Source organism: Chrysochloris asiatica, unplaced genomic scaffold (genome assembly GCF_000296735.1).
Source record: "Chrysochloris asiatica unplaced genomic scaffold, ChrAsi1.0 scaffold00071, whole genome shotgun sequence".
NCBI classification, from domain to species: Eukaryota; Metazoa; Chordata; class Mammalia; order Afrosoricida; family Chrysochloridae; genus Chrysochloris; species Chrysochloris asiatica.
Genome location: NW_006408589.1, coordinates 62056 through 84165, shown reverse-complemented (window position 1 = coordinate 84165; position 22110 = coordinate 62056). Strand labels below are relative to the sequence as shown.

Here is a 22110-nt window from a genome sequence, read left to right as displayed (position 1 = left end):
GTAATGTTTGGCTTTATCTTCTTGAGCTGATCTTTGAATTTTTCTGTTCAGCTCTTGGACCTCCTCATTTCTTCCATTTGCTTTAGCATCTCTATACTGAAGAGAAAGTTTCAGTGCCTCTTCTGACATCCATTTTGACCTTTTCCTTCTTTGTCATCTTCTCAATGACTTTTTGCTTTCTTTATGTATGATGTTGTTGTTGTCATCCCACAACTCTCTGGTCTTTGGTCTTTAGTGTTTAATGTATCAAATCTGTTCTTCAGATGGTCTCTAAATTCAGGTGGTATATATTTATTCAAGGTCATATTTTGGATCTCGTGGACTTGTTTTCATGTTCTTCAGCTTCAGTTTGAATTTGTATATGAGTAATTGATGGTCTTTTCCACTGTCTGCCCCGGCCCTGTTTTTACTGATAATATGTAGCTTTTCCATCATCTCTTTCCACAGATGTAATCAATTTGATTTTTTTGTATTCCTTCGGTATAGTTGTCCATGTGTATAGCCGTCTCTTATGCCGTCTAAAGAAGGCATTTGAAATGAACAAATCATTAGTTTTGCAGAATTCTGTCATGCGTTCTCCAGCATCATTTCTATCACCAAGGCCATATTTTCCAACCACTGATCCTTCCTCTTTGTTCCCAACCTTTGCATTCCAATCACCAGTAATGATTAATACATCTTGATTGCATGTTTGATCAATTTCAGATTGAAGAAGTTGGTAGAATTCTTCTGTTTCATCCTCACTGGCATTAGTGGTTGGTGCATAAATTTGAATAATAGTGGTATTGACTGGGCTTCCCTATAGGTTCATGGATATTATCCTATCACAGACAGCATTGTACCTCATGACAGATCTAGATATGTTCTTTTTGAAGATGAATGCAACACCATTCCTCTTCAAGTTGTCATTCCTGGCATAGTAAACCATGTGGTTGTCACTAGGAGAGGATCCTTAGTGACATTGGTGCTGTAATAGTAAATTTTTTGCCTTCTTTAACTCCCTGCCAGTGTTGCTGTGATGTTACACAGGTGTCAGCAGAACTTCCAAGTTAAGATGGGCTAGGGAAAAAGGCCTGGAGATCTACTTCCAAAAAAATTAGCCAATAAAAACTGTGTGGATCAAAACAGCCCAATCTACAACCGATCATGGAGATGGCACAGGACCATGCAGCATTGTGTTCCATTGTGCATGGAATTGCTGCAAGTCAAGGACCAACTTGACAGCAGCTGACATTAGTGGCACTGTAGGATAAGCTCTGGACCAGTAGGTCAGTTTAAACTGCAAGGTTAGCAGTTCAAACTCACCACAGCCACTTCTCTGAAACCCTATACAGACAAGGTTGCTATGAGTCAAATCAACTCAACATCACTTAACAGTAGCAACAATAGCATTAAGGCTTTTATGGAACCTAGAGTGATTGTGTGTGCAGCTATTTTATTAAAGTGGTGTTTGCAGTGAGAACAAAGAAAGAAAGGAGATACCTCTGCATGCCCATGAGAGGGAGATGAAGAACTATGACCAGCTCTTTTCCCCTGCCTCACTAGGGATGGTGAGTGAATTCTAGACCAGTTGACCTGGATTGTTGTTGTTGTTGTTTTTGTTAAGTGCCATCGAGTCTGTCCTGGCTCATGGTGACCCTGGATAGGTTTCCAAGGAGTGAGTGGCTGGTGAGTTTGAACCAGGCCAGCGTCCTGCTATTCAATATTCAGTCCAGCCTATTATCCACACACTGGATAGGAAAGCACAAAACCAAACCAAACCAACAACAAATAAACCAGTGTCCATCTAGTCATTTCAAATAGGGTTTTCTTGGCTGTGACCTTGTAGAAGGTCTTTCTTATGAAGTGCTTCTAGGTGGGTTCAAACCTCCAACTTTTCAGTTAGTAGCTGTGTGCTTAACAGTTTGTGCCACCTAGGGTCTCCCAAGAAACCACAGTGTTCTGCTAAAGAAGAAATGGAAGATTCAGAGATGTTTTTAAAGTGGGTTGGCGGGGAATGATGGGGGTTGGTTTTTGGGCAGCCCACGAGCTAAGAATGACTTTTATATTTTTAAGTGGTGGGGAAAAAATCAACCTCAACCAAAGGATAACATTTTGTGACTCATGAAAATGCTATGAAATGCGCATTTCATCCTCCATAAATAAAGTTTCATTGGCACACTGCCATGCCTACCCATTTACAAGCCATCATGTCTGCTTTCGTTCTACTATGGCAGAGTTAAGTAAATGCAGCAGAGACCATATGGCCAGCAAAGTAGAAAATAGTCACTATCTACTTCTTTTCTAAAAAAGTGTACTGACCCCTGGTTTAGCACAAGATGCCATTTTGTAAAACAACATTGACAGATACCATTCCAAGTGCTTTTACTGCATCCATTGCATGCATGTATTTATGTATGTACGTGTGTATGTATGTATGTATGTATTCACTCACTCACTCACTCACTTGTTCATCAGATGCCTTGGGCCAGGCACTGGGCCCTGACAGTGAACTAGCAGACATGGCCCTTGTACTCCTGGACCTTAAAATCTGTACCTAAATTTGTATCTTTCCCATGTATGCATTCCATGTCCAACTGCTTGTCATAAGATTCTTTCAAAACCCCATGCAGCCTGACTCCCTCCCCCTCTTCTATATCTATGTATCCCAAAGGGCTCAGTCTCTCTCAAGGTGGGTACTCAGAATGGCTCCCAGATCTCCTGGTATCTCACAAAGAGGTCAAGTTTTAGAAGAATTAACATTGAACTGGGCCATGCTTTCTGTCTGGCTTTAAAGTGCTCACCATTCCAACCTTTCCATTTGCAGCTTCAGCTCTCCAGTGTCCCCTGAGCGGGAGGTGTCCCAGTCCTTGACCCACTTCATGGATGGGAATAGGTTCCAGCTATGAAGAAGGATGTGGCATTGTCTTCACACGATTCCTCCTGCAGAAAACCAAAGCCACGTCCAGACACATGTCGCAGCGCCCGGGTCTCCCTATAATATAGTCCTGGGAGGAAGCTGACTCTTCATGGGGCAATCTGAAAACTGGAGCTAGAACCACAAACCTGACTTCAAGACTTCCCTTTCTTCTTCTTTGTTCATATTCATACCCAACAACTCATAACAGATTGCCTTATTCATTTCTAGAAAACAGCATTGGGCCAGTCCTTGAAGGCCACCCTCTTTTGGAATCCTGGAGTCCAGCGGTTGACATAATTCATACTTTGGAGATCTAAGGATAAGCAGCCTGGGGCTGTGGTCCTGGAAGGTCCACCAGGGTCCCAGGATGGCACCCAGTCACATATTCTCTTCCACTGTATCCAGTATCACCATCAGCATGATCCTCATGGTCCTCATCTTCATCACCATTGCTGGTAATGTGGTTGTCTGCCTGGCTGTAGGCTTGAACCGCCGTCTTCGCAGTCTGACCAACTGCTTCATCGTGTCCTTGGCCATCACTGATCTGCTCCTTGGCCTCTTGGTACTGCCCTTCTCTGCCATCTACCAGCTGTCCTCCAACTGGAGCTTTGGCCAGATCTTCTGCAATATCTATACCAGCCTGGATGTGATGCTCTGCACAGCTTCCATCCTCAACCTCTTCATGATTAGCCTTGATCGGTACTGCGCCGTCACAGACCCACTCCGCTACCCAGTGCTAGTCACCCCTGTCCGGGTCGCCATCTCGCTGGTCTTCATTTGGGTTATCTCCATCACCCTGTCCTTCCTGTCTATCCACCTGGGGTGGAACAGCAGGAACATGACCATCAATGTCAACTACAACATCTCTAAGTGCAAAGTCCAGGTCAATGAAGTTTATGGCTTGGTGGATGGACTGGTCACCTTCTACCTGCCTCTGCTCATCATGTGTATCACCTACTACCGCATCTTCAAGATTGCCCGGGATCAGGCCAAGAGGATCAATCATATCAGCTCCTGGAATGCAGCCACCATCAAGGAGCACAAAGCCACAGTGACACTGGCTGCTGTGATGGGAGCCTTCATTGTCTGCTGGTTCCCCTACTTCACCGTGTTTGTTTACCGTGGGCTCAGAGGAGATGAGGCCATCAATGAGGTTATTGAAGCCATTGTTCTATGGCTGGGCTACGCCAACTCAGCCCTGAATCCCATTCTGTATGCTACATTGAACAGAGACTTCCGCACTGCGTACCAGCAGCTCTTCCGTTGCAGGTCCACCTCCTACAATTCCCATGACGCTTCTCTGAGATCCACTAACTCTCAGCTGTCCAGGAGCCAAAGCAGAGAGCACAAGGGACAGGAAGAAAAGCCCCTGAAGCTACAGGTGTGGTGTGGGACCGAGGTTACAGCCCTGCAGGGAGCTACAGACAGGTAACAACCAAGCCATTTTTGCAGGGCCCTAAAATGGACATAGGGAGGGGGCTCCTACTAATGGTAACCTTAATGATAAAATGGCTGAGTTCATGTGGTGTCATTTACATGCCAGGCAAGCACTTCTCACCAGACTTAGCAAACCATGTCTCGTTTAATCCTCACAAGAGCCACCTAAGGTTTATCTCCATTTTAAAAGAAGCACATTGACCTCAGAGAACTTGGCCAGGATCTCATAGCTGAGACCTGCACAGTGCTGTCGAGCTCTGCCACTTCTTGGTTATAAGTAGTCACCTAACTAGTGGTAAAAAAAAAAAAAAAAAAAGAACATATGACTTCTGGCTACTCCATGCATGTCAGAGTAAAACTGGACTCCAGCAAAAGATTTTTCATGCCTGGCTGTTTGAAAGTAGATTGTCAGACCTTTCTTCTGAGGTATACCTGGGTGGACTCAGTTAGCAACTGTCTGTGTTAAGCAATTCACACCCAGGAACTCCTGTGTACTCAAATAACCATGTAGTAACACTACCACCAATGAAGGTGTTTGGGGGATTAAACGAGAAACCCAGTTGTGTTGTTCAGCATTTATTGAGCATCTACTATTGCATTATAGCTCTTACCTTAGAGAAGCTCAAATCAGTGGAGGTAAGGGATTGGAAGACTCAGGAGTGCCTTCAATGCTAGACTAAGGATTTGGGTATTATTATTGCAGATCTTAGGAAAATATTGAAGGATTGTAGTAAGGCAGTGAAGGGGGATCACCAGTAGATCTGTGCTTTGGAAAGAAGACTCTAATTGCAGTCTAAGACATGGATGGGAAGTGTAAGACTGCAGACAGGGATGTCAGTGAGACAGCCGTGGTCCTAGTTCATAGAGAGGAGAAGAGCATCATCTAGAAGTTTCCCATCCAGAAGAGAAAATCTAAAAGGTCTGGAGTCCTAGAGATATGCAGGATGCAGAAGATGCAAAGAGGAAGTGCCCTGGAGTTCTACCTCCAAGGAAGTGCAGGTTGAAAAGATAAATTATATCTGAATGCAACTTAGACAAAGTAACTGGTGACAACGCTAATGTTGTGTACAAAGGGAAACTGCACCGAAGATTTGAGGCACCTTGGGAAGGTCACTCTGAAGAAAGGCAAGTGTTGAGTGGTGTACAAGAAAGAATACACGTAGCATCCCGACATGTAGAATTTGCTCAATAAATAATGCTTTTCTTTCTCTTCCCACAAAGCATACCTTTGTTCCATAGAATGCTGGTCTGAGAAACTGACCTATCCCATCCATCCATCCATCCATCCATCCATCCATCCATCCATCCATCCATTCTTTCAGCACACATTTGTCAAATGTCCACAGTATGCCAGGACCTGTGTTGAGCACCAGGGACTGTAGAAATGACGTGTTTGGGGTTTGTCGTGCTGGACAGTTTAATGAAATCAATGGCAGAGCCCTGCCATCAGCCCTGTCATCACTTGTTCTGTGCCTCAAGCAAGTCCCTGCTGCTCTTCAGCCCCAGTGTTGGGTCTGTCTCACACAGCCTGCCCTTCTCACCTTCATTGTCCAGGAGGTTCATGAGCTAAGGGATGCAAACACCCTGACTCCCAGAAGGGTGACACGTCCATTCTCGAGCACAAGCATTGATCTCGGAAAACACTTGGACAGACACAGCAGGTCTACACCCTAGGATCTGGGATCTGATCTGAGAGTTGTAAGGGTTCATGGTCCTGAGCTGTATCTCCTCCAGTCCTTGCAGCTGCCACTCTTACTGCTTCCTCAGGTATGAAGTACCTCCAGACTTGGGTCCCAGGTCCTGTACCCCCAAGCACTCTTTTTGGGATAAGCTTCATTCTTCCTGCACCCCAACTATTGCCTCACCTTCTTCCTGGTTGTCCAGTCTCTAGACCCGCCCTCTCAGATCCATCCTCCAAGGCATCTCTCCAAAATGAAGATCTGGAGACTTCCTTCCACTTCCGTTCACAAGAGATACATGCCCATCTGACTGTGCCCTTCCACATTCCCTCGTTCAGAAAGTAACTCACGTGCAGCATTGATTTAGTTCAGTAAAAACATCGCAAAACAAACTAAACAGAGCATAGGCCATATCTAAGGAAGTAGCTGGCATGATTCAGTTGAATGATGTGTATCATTCACTGAAACAGAAATTTGTGCTGCATTTGCCTGTAGGATTTCTGAGCTAATCAGCCGCCTTCTAACGCTAGTTCTTAGGGGAACTCGATCCTTCAATAAGCACTTAACAACAATGGTAATAATAGCTAATTCTTACTTGTTGTTGTTGTTAAGTGCTGTCGAGTCGATTCCGACCCATAACGACCCTGTATAGGGTTTCCAAGGAGCAGCAGGTGAGCTTGAACCACTGACCTTGCAGTTCAAATGACTTTGCAGTCTGACGCATTAGCCCACAGTGCCACACCAGGGCTCCTAATTCTTACTGAACACCTATTATTTTGTCAGCTTTGCCTTCTTTGACATTGCTTACATGTATTAGTTATTCTGTGAGAGTATGCTAATCCCCCCTGTGGCAAGTGTTAAGGGTGTAAATGAAGGCAAAACAATCCCCCATTCTATACCACCACTCTTGCCATCTATAATTGCTCCCAGTCTAGTGGGGGTAGGGAGGGCAGACAGGTCATGACTCAGTGCAGCATGTGCCAAGGATTGAAACCAGTGCCCCCCGCAACTAGCCCAGGGAGGTGCCCCAGAGAGCAAACCTTTGGTCCTTAAGTGAAGAGGGCCCTCTTCATGATCTCATTTCATTTTTGGCACAACCCTGTGAAGTAGGTACTTGCTTTATCCCTGATCTACAGATGGGAAACTGGTCAACTTCAGTCTGAAAATATTGAAATTGCGCACCGTTCTGAGTAGCAAGATGAAATCATGTCTGAGTCAGAGTGAGCAGTTGCCCTGCACCCTGCCAGCATCTGATAGATTAGTGCTACCCATCAAGGGTACCTGGAGTCCCTGTCATGTGTATAGATAGGAAAACCATATAGTAGCTATAGAGGATGGAACTATCTTCAGTTTTAGACACCCATTGGGGGTCTTAGATTTTATCCCCAACAAATAAGGAAAGCTACTGTAACCTGCCACAAGTGACAAGAGCGTGTAAGTAACGAGAAGCCAGGAAAGCAGCAGTAGCCGTGATAACAGTCCTTGTGATCGGCAGGCCTCTGGGATCCCCGCCTCACTCAGGGCCAGAAACCAAGGCAGCAGCTGCAGTGCCAGGACCAAAGCACACGCATCTAATGTCCATCCACAGCAAGTTTTCTCCTCCAGACCCCAGAAGCAGGGGCCAGGCGTGGGGTTGTCAGGGTTGGCAGAGAAGGATTGGAAAACCAGTCAGCCTCAAGGACCTGACACCATGGTTGGGCATGGAGGGTTCAGAAGGTCCAGAATAGTGCTGGGTTGATTTTCTCTGCTTCCGGGCTAACCCATAACATGTTCTTTCTGCTCTCTGATTAGGGACAAGAACCAGTGCTAGCCCAGAACCCTTACCACTGTGGGAGGAGGGTGGGTATCTGCCTGAGCTGAAGTTTCTGAAGGGGATAGATCACATCATCCCTGGGTAGAGTAGGGGCTCCAGAAGGAAAAGTGCTGAGCTGTTCCATCTTTACTTCCCTTTCCTACAGCCAACTAGCAACCATATCCCTAGAATTTCCAGAATCTGCCACTAAATGACTCTTGCTGCCCCCTCCTTGACTCCGTCTTCATTCGACCCCAGACAACTTCCTTAGCCACCTCACTGATCCTTCTGCCTTCAGTCTTGTCCCCCTCCTTCACTTGGTGAGTTTTCTAAGCCACGATCTCACCGAGTCACCTCTGCCCCATGACCTCCATGTATGGCTTCCTGTGGCCACTGGATACAATCCTGTGTTCATGTCCTAACCAGTTGCCATGGCGTTGACTCAGACTCATGGTGACTCCATGTGTATCAGAGTAGAACTGTGCCCCATAGGGTTTTCCATGATGGACTTTTCGGAAGTAGGTAGCCAGTCCTTTCTTCCAAGGTGCCTCTGGGTAGACTCAAATCTTCTACCTTTCTGTTAGCAGCCTAGAGTTTAATTGTTTGCACCACCCAAGGCTCTAACTAGTGTCCTGGGACACAAACTGGTTGACTGAAAACAGCACACATATATTCACCTAGGTTCTGGAGGTCAGGCATCTAAAACCAAGATGTAGGCAGGGCTGGTTCCTGCTCAAGACTTCAGAGGATAGTCCCTTGCCTTTTCCAGCTTCTAGAGGCTGCCCATGACCCTTGGCTCACAGCTCCTTCCTGGTATTGCTCCAACCTCTTATCCCATCCTTACATCTCCTCTATAACCAACTCTTCCTGCCTCCATCTTATGAGGACACATGTGAGGGGCCCAGAGTAGCATCCCATCTCGAGTTCCTTAATTTAATCACTTCTACAAATTCCTTTTCTCCATATGATGTAACATTCACTTTGTGGATTAGGACATGGATATCTCATTTTCAGCCAACCACAAGTCTCATCTCCTTAGCCTGGCATTAGAGACTCTTCAGGATTCAATCTCAGACCGTCTCTTGCTCCATTTCTTGTCACCATAGCCAGGCCTAGGTCTATATTCCACTACCATCTGCTCCAGACAAAAGAAACCATTGATTTTTTTTTCATTGTAAAGCACTTACAAAGGACTTGCTATTTAACAGTACTATTTGGGGTTTGTAGTCCTGTTGTGGCGATGTAGGATAAGCACTCAACCTCAAGGTTGGTTTGAATCACAAGGTCGGTGGTTCCAACTCACCAGCCACCAGCCACTCCTTGATAACCCTATACAGGGTCTCTATGAATTGGAATTGACCTGACAACACTTAACAACAACAATATGAAGTATGCTGTTCGTTGCTGTCTGAACAAAACACTACCTGGTTCTACTTCATCTTCACAATAGTTAACTTGAATCCGTTGTTGCAATCACTGTGTATAGCCAGTATTTACCAAATGAGGAAAGAGCTCTGGTGATGTAGTGGTTTATGAGTTGGACTTTTAACTGCAAGTTCAGTGGTTCAAATCCACCAGCCATTTCAAGGGAGAAAGAGGAGACTTTCTGTTCCTGTAAAGATTTAATCTTGGAAACCTTACACAGGGTTACTATGAAGCAGAATCGATTCAGTGGGTCTCTTTCCTGACCACTTATTTTCTTTCCCAGTAATCTCTGGAGGCAGGTAGATAGTATTCATAAGCACCTTGGTATCGAGAGTCTGTCTCTGGGTAGCTATGGCATGTCTGCACCTGCGTGGTGATACTCCCAGGTGCCTGGGAGATTAGAGTTCTGGAGAATTTTAGAAAGACTTCTGAAAGAAATGCTCATAGAGGTGGGGTGAGTTCCCCACCCCTTTCATCCAGCTCTCTTCTTTACAAGGGGCTCTTGTTGGAGAACCAGCTCTGCCCCACTCCACCCCACTAGCCTACTCATATCTGCGTTCTTTCCCTCTACAGCTACAAGAACCCTTCCAGATGGAAATTGCATTAATTGTTGTTGTTAGCGACCTTGCCCCATACCCAAGGGAATCAGATCCTTGTGAGCTAATAGTCATTAGCTGATTTCCTAGTCTGTCTTAGACTGGCAGCTCTGCTGTAACCTGTTCAGTATCAGTGTGCAAGTCTCTACTGGCAGAAAGGTAGTGGTGATACCAGAGACACCTTGGCTGGGAATCTAACCCTGGTTTCACTCATGGGCGACAAAACTTCCACCACTGAACCACCACTGTCCCCATGGAATAAAATACCAAATCCCCCAAGGCCCACCACTGTGGCAAACCCCTCTTGTACCCTGCTGGCCCACTCCACACACCACCTGTTGTCCATCTCCATAGTCCTTCCCTTAGCTCCAGGACCCTCTCTCTGCCTGGTTCACATCTCCTCAGTTCCAATGTTACCACCCTGGTCTTCTTCTCTTTTGATTACCCCCTTTATCTTCTTAACCCAGCTAGTCATATTGCCGTCTGTTTGTCTGATGTCTGCCTCATTGAGACCAGAAGTTCTTGGAGTGCAGGTCCATGCCCCTGAGTCACTCCCAATCCACGATGACCCCATTTGTGCCGGAGTAGAACGATACTTCATAGGGTTTCCAATGACTGATTTTTTAGAAGTAGATTGCCAGGTCTTTGTTCTGAAGCTCTTCTGGATGGATTCAAACCACTATTCTTTTAGTTAATAGCTGAGCAACTTTATCATTTGCACTAGACTGGAACTTCTGACACATAATTGCTGTTATTGTTGTTAAGTGCTGTCGAGTCAATTCTGACCCATAGAGACCCTGTATAGGGTTTCCGAGGAGCAGCTGGTGAGCTTGAACTGCCAACCTTGCAGTTCAAAGGGCTTTGCAGTCTGGCATATTAACCCACAGTACCACGTTTGTTAAGTGCCGTCGAGTCGGTTCCGACCCATAGCGACCCTGTACAGGGTTTCCGAGGGTGTAAATCCTTACGGGAGTAGAAAGCCTCATCTTTCTCCCGCGGAGCGGCTGGTAGTTTCGAACCACTGACCTTAAGGTTCGCAGACCACACTAGGACTCCCATAATTAGCCCAGTAATATTTGTTGAATGTATGAAGACATTTAGTCTTGGGTTTCTACCAGCCTCTGATTACAACATTTTCATCAACTGATCAATATTACCCTGATTTTATGTGTGCTTCTGCTTAAAGACACCTTATTTATATATACTATTCATTCACTGACATTGAACTCTGAGTCAACAGTATCATAGCTCATGCCTCAACAGAACTTATCCCACCCACAAGTTTTCTTCATAAAGCCCATTGCACTCTTCTGTGTTTAGGGACACTAGACAGCATTCAACACTATGCTTGGGGACCATTTCAAATTGCAACATCACCTACAAATAAATAAATGACACATAAATGAAGAAAACATGGCACTGAATAGACCTTGAAAAAGAAACTGGATTATAGCATGAGAGCTGAGGTAAGAAGGCACAGTGCTGCCTTGTTCAACATCAACTGGAAACATGGCTTCAGGTGACAAATTTTTAGCTCCTCTGCATATAATGACTATGAAATCGGTTATCAATAAATTTTAGTGAACAGGTAAATTCCAATATACAGAATCCATTAGTAGTGAGGATGGCTGTGCTAACTTAGCATAAATCCTGGCATATGGCAGGGACTTTAATGAATGTGGATCTTTCCTCATCACCATCCTTCTTTTCACCTGTTTTGTCTGTTTTCCTTCACATTCTATCTTTTCTTCTTTCTCTTTTGTAACAGCCTTTTCAAGATGTGCAGTACATACCTTACCATTGACCTATTTGAAGGGTGCAGTTCAATGGTCTTTTGTAAGTTCAGAATGGTGCAGCCATAGTCACCTTTAGAACATTGTTATCACCACCACCCCCAAAAGAAACCCATTACCTTTTGGTAATCACTCAGAAACTTAGCCCACCAGTTTCCCCAACTCAGTTGTTGTGTGCCATCAACTCAATTTTGACTCGCAGTCAGACTATACTCTCTATATGACAGAGTAGAACAGCCCCCAGAGAATTTCCTTTGAATTATGGTGTTGGCAAAAAATACTGACTATACATACCATGGACTGACAGAAGAAAGAACAAATCTGTCAAAGAAGAAACACAGCTAGAATGTTCCTTAGAAGTGTACTTTGGACAGGATGGGCCAGTGCCTGGAGAAGGACATCATGCTTGGTAAAGTAGAGGATCAGCGAGAAAGAAGAAGATGCTCAACAACATGGTTTGACACAGTGGTTACAATAATGGGCTTAAACAGAGCCACAGTTAGGAGGATGGCACAGATCTTGGGCTGTGCTTCATTCTATTATAGATAGAATCAGTATGAGCTGGAATCAACTCCGCTAACTTAACTACAATAACTGGAAGCAGTCACCAGATCAGTTCTCCCACAGAGTGGCTGCTGTGTTCAAACCGCTGACCTTTGATTTGCAGCTGAGCTGCAAATTAACTGTCACACCATCAGCATTCCCTTGCCCAGTCCATGCTCTTGTTGTTAAGTGCCATCAAGTCAATTCCAACTCATGGCAACGCTGTATAGTTTCCAAGGAGTGGCTGGTGGGTTTGAACTGCCAACCTTGTGGTTAGCAGTTCGTTGCTTACACTGCAGCGTCACACTAGGATTCTTCCTCAAGCCATGCTGTTGTTGTTAGTGCCATCTAGTCAGTTCCAACTCGTAGTGACTCTGTATAGGGTTTTTAAAGAGTAGCTGGTAGGTTTGAACTGCCTACCTTGTGGTTAGCAGTCCAGTGCCTATCCTACAGTGCCACACCAGGATTCCCTTTCTACTTTCTGTCTTTGTAGATTTGCCTATTCTGGTCTTTTGTGCCTGGCTTCTTTCATTTAGCATAATATTTTCAAAGTTCTCTCTTTTCTGCCTTTTCTTCATTTCTTGCCTTCATTTGTTTTGCATGTTCTTTCCCTCTCTTCTCATTCTCCTTTCTTCCTCCTTTTGCTTCCATCCAGTGTTTCATTTCTCCGTCATTGAGTATACGGGCTCAGTGGCAGCTCTTGGCCATCTGCAGGCGCTGGGTGGAGAACTCCCAGCATCCTCCACTCTCAGACCGGCGGGGGCTGCACTGCTGCATGGCTACCAACCAGGTAGATCAGGGAGAGCACCCACCAACAGGAGTTAATCCTTTCTGTCTTCTATTTCTTCAGAGAGTTTGGGGAGTGAGACCCCTCCCTGGAGAGGAAATCAGGTGAAGGAGACAGAGGGAGAGGAAATGGGAAGCCCTTTACAGCCTCAGAGGTCAAGGTGAATAAACCGTGGCCCTCCAGGAATCACTTGAAAGGTAGAGAACTTCTCATTTATACTTCTGCAGATTGTACCTTTAGATCTAGAGGCCAACCTGTACCTGTATGACTTCTCCTCCTTCTCCCCCCCCCCTCCCCCACCCCCGCGAGTGAGAGCTAGAGCGACCTTCGGTTCCCCCCCCCCCCCCCCAGCTTCTCTCAGACCCCTGGCAGTGCCTTCTCCCTGGTTTACACCTCCTGGCTCCTTCTGACACAGGTCTGACACTGAACATGCTGGTTTCTACCTTCCCTGAGGCTGGGATGGGGAGGGAAGGGCGCATATACTTTCAGAGCCACTGCTAGTATCATTATTTGTTGTTGTTGTTGTTGCTGTTAGCATGCTAACCCCCCATGAATGCTGCAGGTTTCCCGGTCTCTCTTCCTAGTCCATCTTAGTCTGGAAGCTCTCCTGAGCCGGGCACTCAACATCAGAGCAACATTCAATCCTCCAGTTGGTAGAGGAGCCAATGACTGGTAATCAGTGAGGTGCATTGGCTGGGAATCAAATCAAGTGTCTGGCATGGAAGGTGAGAATTCTGCCACCGGACCAGCACTGTCCCCGGTACTGATTGTTATTTTCTTAAGAAAATGGTGCACATTCTAGGTGAATGGAGTCTTGGTGTGGTGCGGTGGGATAAAGCACTAGATCGCAAGGTCTGCAGTTCAAACTCACAGCCACTCCTTGGAAACCCTATACAGGGTTGCTATGAGTCAGAACCAACTCAGCAGTACTTAACAATAATGACAGTTAGATGAACAAATTAGGACAAGACTCTTCTTCCAGGGATACCCACCCCAGGGCACACACCTTATACAAAAGGCAGAGAGCTGGATTCCATCCCTTACCCACCCTGTTGACCTGATGCTTTGGGGCAGTGAACACCTGTGCAACTGCATGCCTCCTGTATGGTCTTTGTGGGAGATGGCACACGGCAGGGCAGGGGCCACCAAGCATTTTCTGCAAAGGGCCAGGTATTCAATATTCTAAGTTCTGCAGATCATAGATGTCTCTCGTGACCACTCCACGCCCATTGTAGTGCTAAAGCAGCCATAACCAATACAGGAAGGAATGAGGGTGGGTGTGTTCCTATAAAGCTTTCTTTATGGACACTGCAATTTGAATTTCATATAATTTTCATGAGTCATGAGCTCTTTTTACTTTCTTTATTTTCCCCCAGCCTTTTCAACAAAACCAGGTAGTGACTGGAGCCCCTGTGTGACTTCAGAACAATGCATTGGACCACAACGTCAACTCTGAGCAGCAAGGTTGGTGGTTCAAACCCACCAGCTGCTCCTTGGAAACCCTTGATAGGGTCGCTATGAGTCAGAAATGACTCAATGGCATTTTACAAAAATAACAACATAGTTTACCAACTTCTGGTATAAGGGGGAAAAAAGGGCTCGACTTCGAGCTTCAGCATTTCGCAGGTGGCTTGTCCTTTCTGAGCCTCAACTTACTTTTCCATACAATGGGGATAGGAACTCCTGTAAGGGTTCTGATGAGGCTTAGGAGCAATTTATGTGAAGTGCTAGGAAAAGCGCAGTTGCTTAGTGAGTAGTAGCTTTTATTTTTTTTTTCTTTTGGCTCCTCTCAAGGAAGCAGCTGAAATGTTCAGGGCCAACTTTGTTGGTTTGTGCCTCAGACATGTCTTCAAGAGCTCAAGTTGGGTCCTGACCCTGGGCCTCATGTCCCTCATTTGAAATGGGGCTTTGGATCAATCTCAAGGGGCCAGTTCAACCCCAATTCTGTCTGAATGCTTAACAAGGGAGAGAGAAATTATGCAAAACTCCAACTGTGTTGCAAGAATCTCTGGCAAGGGCAGTGAGGAACGTGCTATTCATACTAATGAGTCGCTCAGACTGCGGAGGAAATCCAAGAGACTTGTACTTGTCACGACTTGAAGTTGCTGATGCAAGGAAGGAGGAGGGTGGGTCTGTGGATGACCCCGGGCCCGGGGGACTGGGTGGAGTGGGCTGCTTACTGCTTCTGCGACTGTCTGCTGTGTGACCTTGAAATGTTCACATCTGTCTCTGAGCCCCCGTTTTCTCATCTATAACAGACCTAACATCTGGTGGCTGTCGCTGTCCCTGGAGAAGCAGAAAGGAGACACTTTCTGTTTTGGGGAGACTCTGGTGTTCATTAAACACACAGTGGCTATTTGTAGCCAGTGTGTTGGGATGGAAATGAGTCTAAAATCTGCTCCGTCTGGTTCCTCACACCAGTGCAGAGTGTACACAGTTGCTGAGGCTTTGTTGTGCTAGAAGGAGCCACTCCCTCTCTGCTCAGAGATAGAAAGTTGAGGGGTATCCCAACTGCTGAGAAGTGGCAGCTGGTGCTAGCTGTCAACCCATCAGTTATGGCTGGTTCCCTGTCTCCAATCAGGGCAGGAATGAGGGTGGAGCATGAGGGAGGAGCTCCATAGGCTTTGATTGTCACAGGTCCGTGGGTGAGAGTTAATACTTTCTCTTCCTGTCAGTCAAAATGGGTGTTCATCCCCAGTGCACAGAGGACTTTCCCTTTCCAGAATTACTTGAGGTTCATTGAAACAGAACCTAAAACTGAAAGTTAAAGAGAAAGCCCATCCGTATTGCTATCTGCATTTGTTGCCTAGGGCTGGCTTCCAAAGTACCACAAACTCACAGTCCTGGAGCTGGGACTGTGAGATCAAGGTGCCTGTCACGTCGAGTCCTTCTAACGTCGAGTCCTTCTAAGTCCCCTAAGGGAGAGACTGCTCCATGCCTCTCTCCAACTTCTGGTGACAGCTGGTGATCTTTGGCATTCGTTGGTTTACAGAGTTTTGTCATCTCAAGGCCCTTTTCCTGCTGTGTCTCTCTGTGGCAGTGTTCTCTGTCTCTTTTATAAGAACACCTCTCAGATGGTGATTTGAAGAACCCACCCTACTTCAGTATGACCTCATATTAACTGATAACATCTGCCAAGACCCGATTTCCAAACAAAGGGTTCTGACTGCAACATATCTTTTGGGGGAGATGCAATTCAATTCATAGTACCACCTTACACAGTCCTTGGACTCCTTCCTATCTAAATACCGTGGTGATGTTGTTGTTAAATGTCATCGAGTCAGTTCTGACTCATAGCAACCCTGTATGGGGTTTCTAAGGAGCAGCCAGTGGATGTGAACCACAGACCTTATGGAGGGTCCATTTCCTGAGCTGTTGTAGTGGCTGCTATGCCTTGCGTTGTCGTACTCATCCAATCATTCTTTTCACCAAATGCACATTCCAGAAAAGGCGTAGGGACATGGGTACAAACATGTGTGACAAGTGCTCAGAAAGAGGTGAATCTGTCAGCCTTCACTGACAGACAAGTGGGCAGTGGCTGGGAGTTCAACTCAGGTCTCCTTCACAGAAGGTGAGAATTCTCCCACTGGACCGCCACTGCCCCAATCTCAATAATATTCATTCCAAAAGGCTGTTGTAAGGATTAAAGGGGTACACAAACATAACACCCCTAGAAGAGTGGCTGGCACACACTCCCACCCGCTCACTGCCGTTGAGTTGATTCCAAATCATAGTGATCCTGTAGGGCAGAGTAGACCGGCTCCCTAGGGTCCCAAGGCTGTAGATCTTTCTTCTTGTTGTTTCCTTTTAACTTTTTATTGTGATTTGGGGGAAACTTTACAGAGCCAATTGGTTTTCCATTCAACAACTGATACACATTTTGTTTCATGAGTTTGATCCCATTCTACATACACAATGTGACAGCATTCTTCTCACTTCCTCCTTGTGTTCACTGTTTCCATTCATCATTGTTGTTGTTAAGTGCCATCAAGTCAGTTCCGACCCATAGCGACCCTGTATAGGGTTTCCAAGGAGTAACTGGTGAGCTTGAACCACTGACCTTGTAGTTCAAACAGCTTTGCAGTCTGGCTTATTAACTCACAGCGCCACATCAGGATTCCTCCATTCGCCCCATTTACCCTACTTTCCTATAATTTCCCACCTTCTGAGCTTTGGTGGTAGCTGTGGTAGTATGCCATACTCCACGGTTCCCACTCGTAACGACCCTGTGTATGGTTTCCAAGGCTGTAAATCTTTATAGGAGTATCTTTCTCCCGCGAAACAGCTGTTAGTTTCAAACTGCTGACCTTGAGGTTAGCAACCCAACTCATAACCACTACGCTACCAGAGCTCCTTTATCCCTGGGCAAATGTTGTCCTTCTGAGCTTTATCTCTGGGCAAATGTTGCCCTTTTGATCGCATGTGGTTGATTGTTCTAAGGAGTGTGAACCTCCCTGTTGTTTACCTTCTAGGCATGTCTATCTTTTGACTGAATGTTGAGCCATGGAAGTGAGTTCAGTTACAGGCCTGAGAGGTATCTAAGGACCTAAGTCTCTTTTTTCTCCCTTTTAATGGCACCTTTTAAAGTGGTGCCTTTTGGAGCAGTTGGTAGTAGAAGACAGCACCATCTAGTTCTGGTCTCAGGATGGTGGAGGCTAAAGTTCGTGTGGTCCTCTAGTCCTTTAGACTAATTGTTTCCATGAATTATTGATTTTCTTCATTCTTTGTTCCACATGGGGAGAGACCAATCATTGTACCTTAGATGACTGCTCACAAGCTTTTTAAGACACCAGTTGCTGCTCACTAAAGAAGGAGATAGAACATTTTCTTTGGGAATGGTGCTATATTAACACACATTGATGTCCCCCAAGACTATGGTCCTGAGCCCCCAGACTCAGCAACTCATTCCCTCATGATATTTGGTTATGGCTAAGAATTTTCTATTACTTTATTCAAGGATATAGCTGTAGCACATACGTAGAAATACTCTCTGTCAAACGTAGGCATTTTCATGGGTGCCGTTGTTCTTGCCTTCCCACACCTGTGTCTATCTATATAGCCACTGGTGGATTGTTGTTTTTAATTTATTACAAGATTATGTATGCAATAGTACAAGGAGACTATAAAAAGTGCGTGGAGAAATTCCTTTATTTTTTAGATTCATTTTTCCACGAACCTTTTGAAGCCTCCTTGTGTTTACCTCTATTGTCTTTAACTCTGGTGATTATTGCAGTGTTTTCCTTTGTCTAGATCATTTTGTTTTTACCTCCCCTAACTGTATTGCCTTTCTCTTCACCCAGCTTAATAACATGTCTACCCTCTAGTGATTACGAATCAGGCTGCTAACCTTAAGGTCAGTAGTTCAAAACTATCAGCTGCTCCACGGGAGAAAGATGAGGCTTTCTGCTCCCGTAAAGATTTACAGCCTCGGAAACCCTGTACAGGGTCGCTATGAATCGGAACCGACTCCATGGCACATAATCACCAGTCACCACCCTCTAGTTACTAATTTGATCTCCCTTCTCCTCCTATCCCTGATAACCATCAAATAATGTTCCTTTTAATGTGAACACCTTTTCTTGCCTTTTATAATAGTGATCTCATACAATTATTTGTCCTTTTGTGATTGATGAATTTCACTCAGCATAATGCCCTTCAGGTTCATCCACGTTATGAGATATTTCACAGATTAATCATTACTCCTTAATGTTGAATAGTAGTCCATAGTGTGTGTGTACCATAGTTTGTAAACATACTATAAACATACTATGGTTTATACTTTCACCCACTGAAGGGCACTTAGGTTGTTTCCATCTTTTTGCTATTGTGAACAATACTGTGATGAACATGGTTGTGCATATACATACATCATATATCAGCTCTTATTTCTGTAACATATATACCTAGTATTGAGATTACTGGATTATATGATACTTCTATTTCCAACTTTTAAACGAAGTGCCATACCATTTTCCACAATGATTGTGCCATGTTATAAATCCCACTAACAGTGTATGAGGGCCCCAATCTCTCAACACCCTTGTCAGCATTTCTTGACTTTTGCTGTTAACACTAGGGTGAAGTGATGGAGCTCTGGTAGTGCAGTGGTTACGAATCGGGCTGCTAACCTGAAGGTCAGCAGTTCGAAACTACCAGCGGTTCTGTGGGAGAAAGATGAGGCATTCTGCTCCCGTAAAGATTTATAGCCTTGGAAACCCTGTACAGGGTCACTATGAGTCAGAATCGACTCCACGGTACATAACAACAACAATCACACTCCTGTGGGCTAATGCACTGGACTGCAAGGTCGGTTTGAACCAAAAGGTCAGTGGTTCAAGTTCACCAGCCACTCCTTGGAAACCCTATACAGGGTCACGATGAGTCGGAACTGACTCGACGGCACTTAACAACAACAACAATGTTTTATGTGTGAGTTCTGGTGTGGCACTGTAGGATAAGCACTTGACTGCCAACCACAAGGTCGGTGACTCAAACCCACCAGCCACTCTTTGGAAGTCCTATACAGGGCCACTATGAATCAGAACTGATACGACAATACTTAGCAACAACAATGGTTAATGTGAGCTCTAGTGTGGCAAAGTAGTATCAGCATTGGACTACTACTCAGAAACCCTATTCAGAGCCTCTATGAGTCAGAACCGGCTCAATAGCACTTATCAACAACAATGGTTAATGTCAGAACGTGGTAGCTCTGTAGGATAAGTACTGGACTGTGAACCACAAGGTCAGCAGTTCAAGCCCACCGAGCCGCTCCATAGGGAAAAGATGTGACTTTCCACACAAAGACTTACTGCCTCAGAAACCTGATACGGGGTCGCTGTGAGTTGGAACCAACTCAACGGCACTTAAAAATAATCAACAGCTAATGATCACCACCATTTTTTCATAGGCTTATTGGTTGCCTGAACATATTCTTTGGTAAAGGATCTGTTTCTGCCCTTAGCCCATTTTTAAATTGGATTATTTGTCTTTTTCTTATTGAAGTGTTGACATTTTTTATAAATTTTAGAGGTTAGTCCCTGATAGGTCACCGACTCGATGGCACTTAACAACAATGTCATTTCCCAAGTTTTTTTTTTTTTTTTTTTTTTCTCAGTTTATAGATTCTCTTTTTACTCTTTTGGTGAGATCTTTTGATGCATGTTAAGTGTTTAATTTATAGGAAGTCCTAGTCATCTAGACCGTGTTCTCCTGTCCGTGCATTTGTGTGCTGGAGGGCTTGAACTGCTGATGTTTTGGTTAGCAATCAAGCTCTTTAAACACTGCACCACCAGGGCTCCTTGGTGCATGTTCAACCTCTAGTACATGTTAGCTCATAATAGTTTGCCAGTGTGGGGGTGAGGTTCATGGAGGAGACTGTGATTGGGTGCTATGTCGCCCTACTGTACTTGGCATTGCATCCAAAATGTTGCTATTATAAGCAACCCTTTGATGAACATCTTTGTGCATGGAACATTTTGTTTCTTGTAGGTTATTTCCCTAGAAACTGAATTCCTGAAAATAGAACTACTGGATAAAGGGGAGAAACACTTTCAGCCTTTAGTTGCACTTGCACATGTTTTCTTCACAGGCTGAGCAAGCTGCCAGTCACACCTAAGGGTGTGCTTCATGAGAGCCATGCCAGGAGGGCAGCTGCTGGGATGAGGCATAAATCACCAAGAGAAGGGGCCATTAAGAGCTAAGCCCACACATAGCAACCGACAAGAATGGATCAGTTCCCGGTTCTACTGTCCACTGCTGGATGGATGGCTTTAGGCAAATGGTGGGCCTCTCTGAACCTCGGTCTCCACATTTATAAATTGGGTATGGCACTATCTCCCTTACCAGGATAGGATGTAATAAAGATGGGAAATGATTTTGCCAGTTTCCTCATGCACCATAGATTCCGTTGGTAAATACTCACTGCCCACTGCCCAAGTCAGCAAGGACTTTGAGTCTCCTTGAGTTTGCAAGAACATTCCACAGATTCAAGGAAAGGATTGGTCAAACTAGCCGGTCTCAAATTGTCATTATTAGAGAGTTTGAGCAGTTGGATGAGTGAACACAAGTCTGTGACCTTGGAGGTCTCAATAGGACTCAAACACAGACGAGGTGTCAGATGACTGCTGTGCCCCCTCCAAGTGCTGCTCGAACAATTCTAAGAGTAAAGTGGACAGGGGTGATGTCAGACAGCTTTGCAGTAGGGCAGAGCTAGGCAAGTATGAGGCTATGACACAAATGTACTGTGGGTTTCTGGGCAAGTGACTGAACTTTTCTGAACCTTGATTTCCTCATCAATGATAAGAATATAAGCATATAGTATAAAACATATGTACATGCACACACATATATTGTTGTTGTTGTATTATATTGAGTTGGTACCAACTCATAGAGTCCCTGTGCACAACAGAATGAATTATTGCCCGGTCCTGCGCCAACCTGACAATCATTGTCAAGCTCAAGCCCACTGGTACTGTCACTCATTGAGGGTCTTCCTCTTCTTCTCCCACCGTACACTTTATCAAACATGATATCCTTCTCCAAGGATTGGTCTTTCCAGATAATATGTCTGAAATATGAAAAATGAAGTCTGATCATCCTGAATTCCAAGGAGCATTCTGGCTGTACTTCTTCCAACATAAATTTGTTTGCTCTTTTCGCAGCCCCTGGAACTTTTAATATTATCCTTCAACACCATAACTCAAATGCATCAGTTCTTTTACGTTCTTATTCACTGTCCAATTTTCTCATGCATATGATGTTACTGAAAATACCAAGGCTTGGGTCAGGCTCACCTTAGTCCACAAACTTTGCTTTTGAACACTATAAAGAGGTCTTGTGCAGCAGATTTGCTAATGCAATACATCATTTGATTTCTTGGCTGCTGCTTCCAGGAGTATTGATAGCAAAATGAAATCTTTGAAAACTTCAGTCTTTTCTCTGTTTATCTTGATACAGTTTATTGTGTTTATTGTTGTTTATAGTGGTGAGGATTTCTGTTTTCTTTAAATTGAGGTGCAACCCATACCAAAGGCTGTAGTCTTTGACCTTCTTCAGTAAGTATTTTCAGTCCTCTTTGCTTTCAGCAAGCAAACTTGTATCGTCTGCATATTACAAGTTATTGATGAGTCTTCTTCTTATCCTGATGCCATGTTCTTC

At 44.9% G+C, this 22110-nt stretch overlaps 1 protein-coding gene across 1 annotated transcript in view; it reads left to right on the top strand.

The window, feature by feature from the left end:
• The window catches only part of HRH2 (histamine receptor H2), an 11409-nt gene extending 7078 nt beyond the window's left edge, over positions 1 to 4331 (top strand). Inside the window, exon 2 of the mRNA XM_006864843.1 lies at positions 3305 to 4331. Within this exon, the coding sequence (XP_006864905.1) occupies positions 3305 to 4331 (1027 nt within the window). The remainder of the gene's footprint in view (positions 1 to 3304) is intronic.
• Positions 4332 to 22110: the final 17779 nt, after the last annotated feature.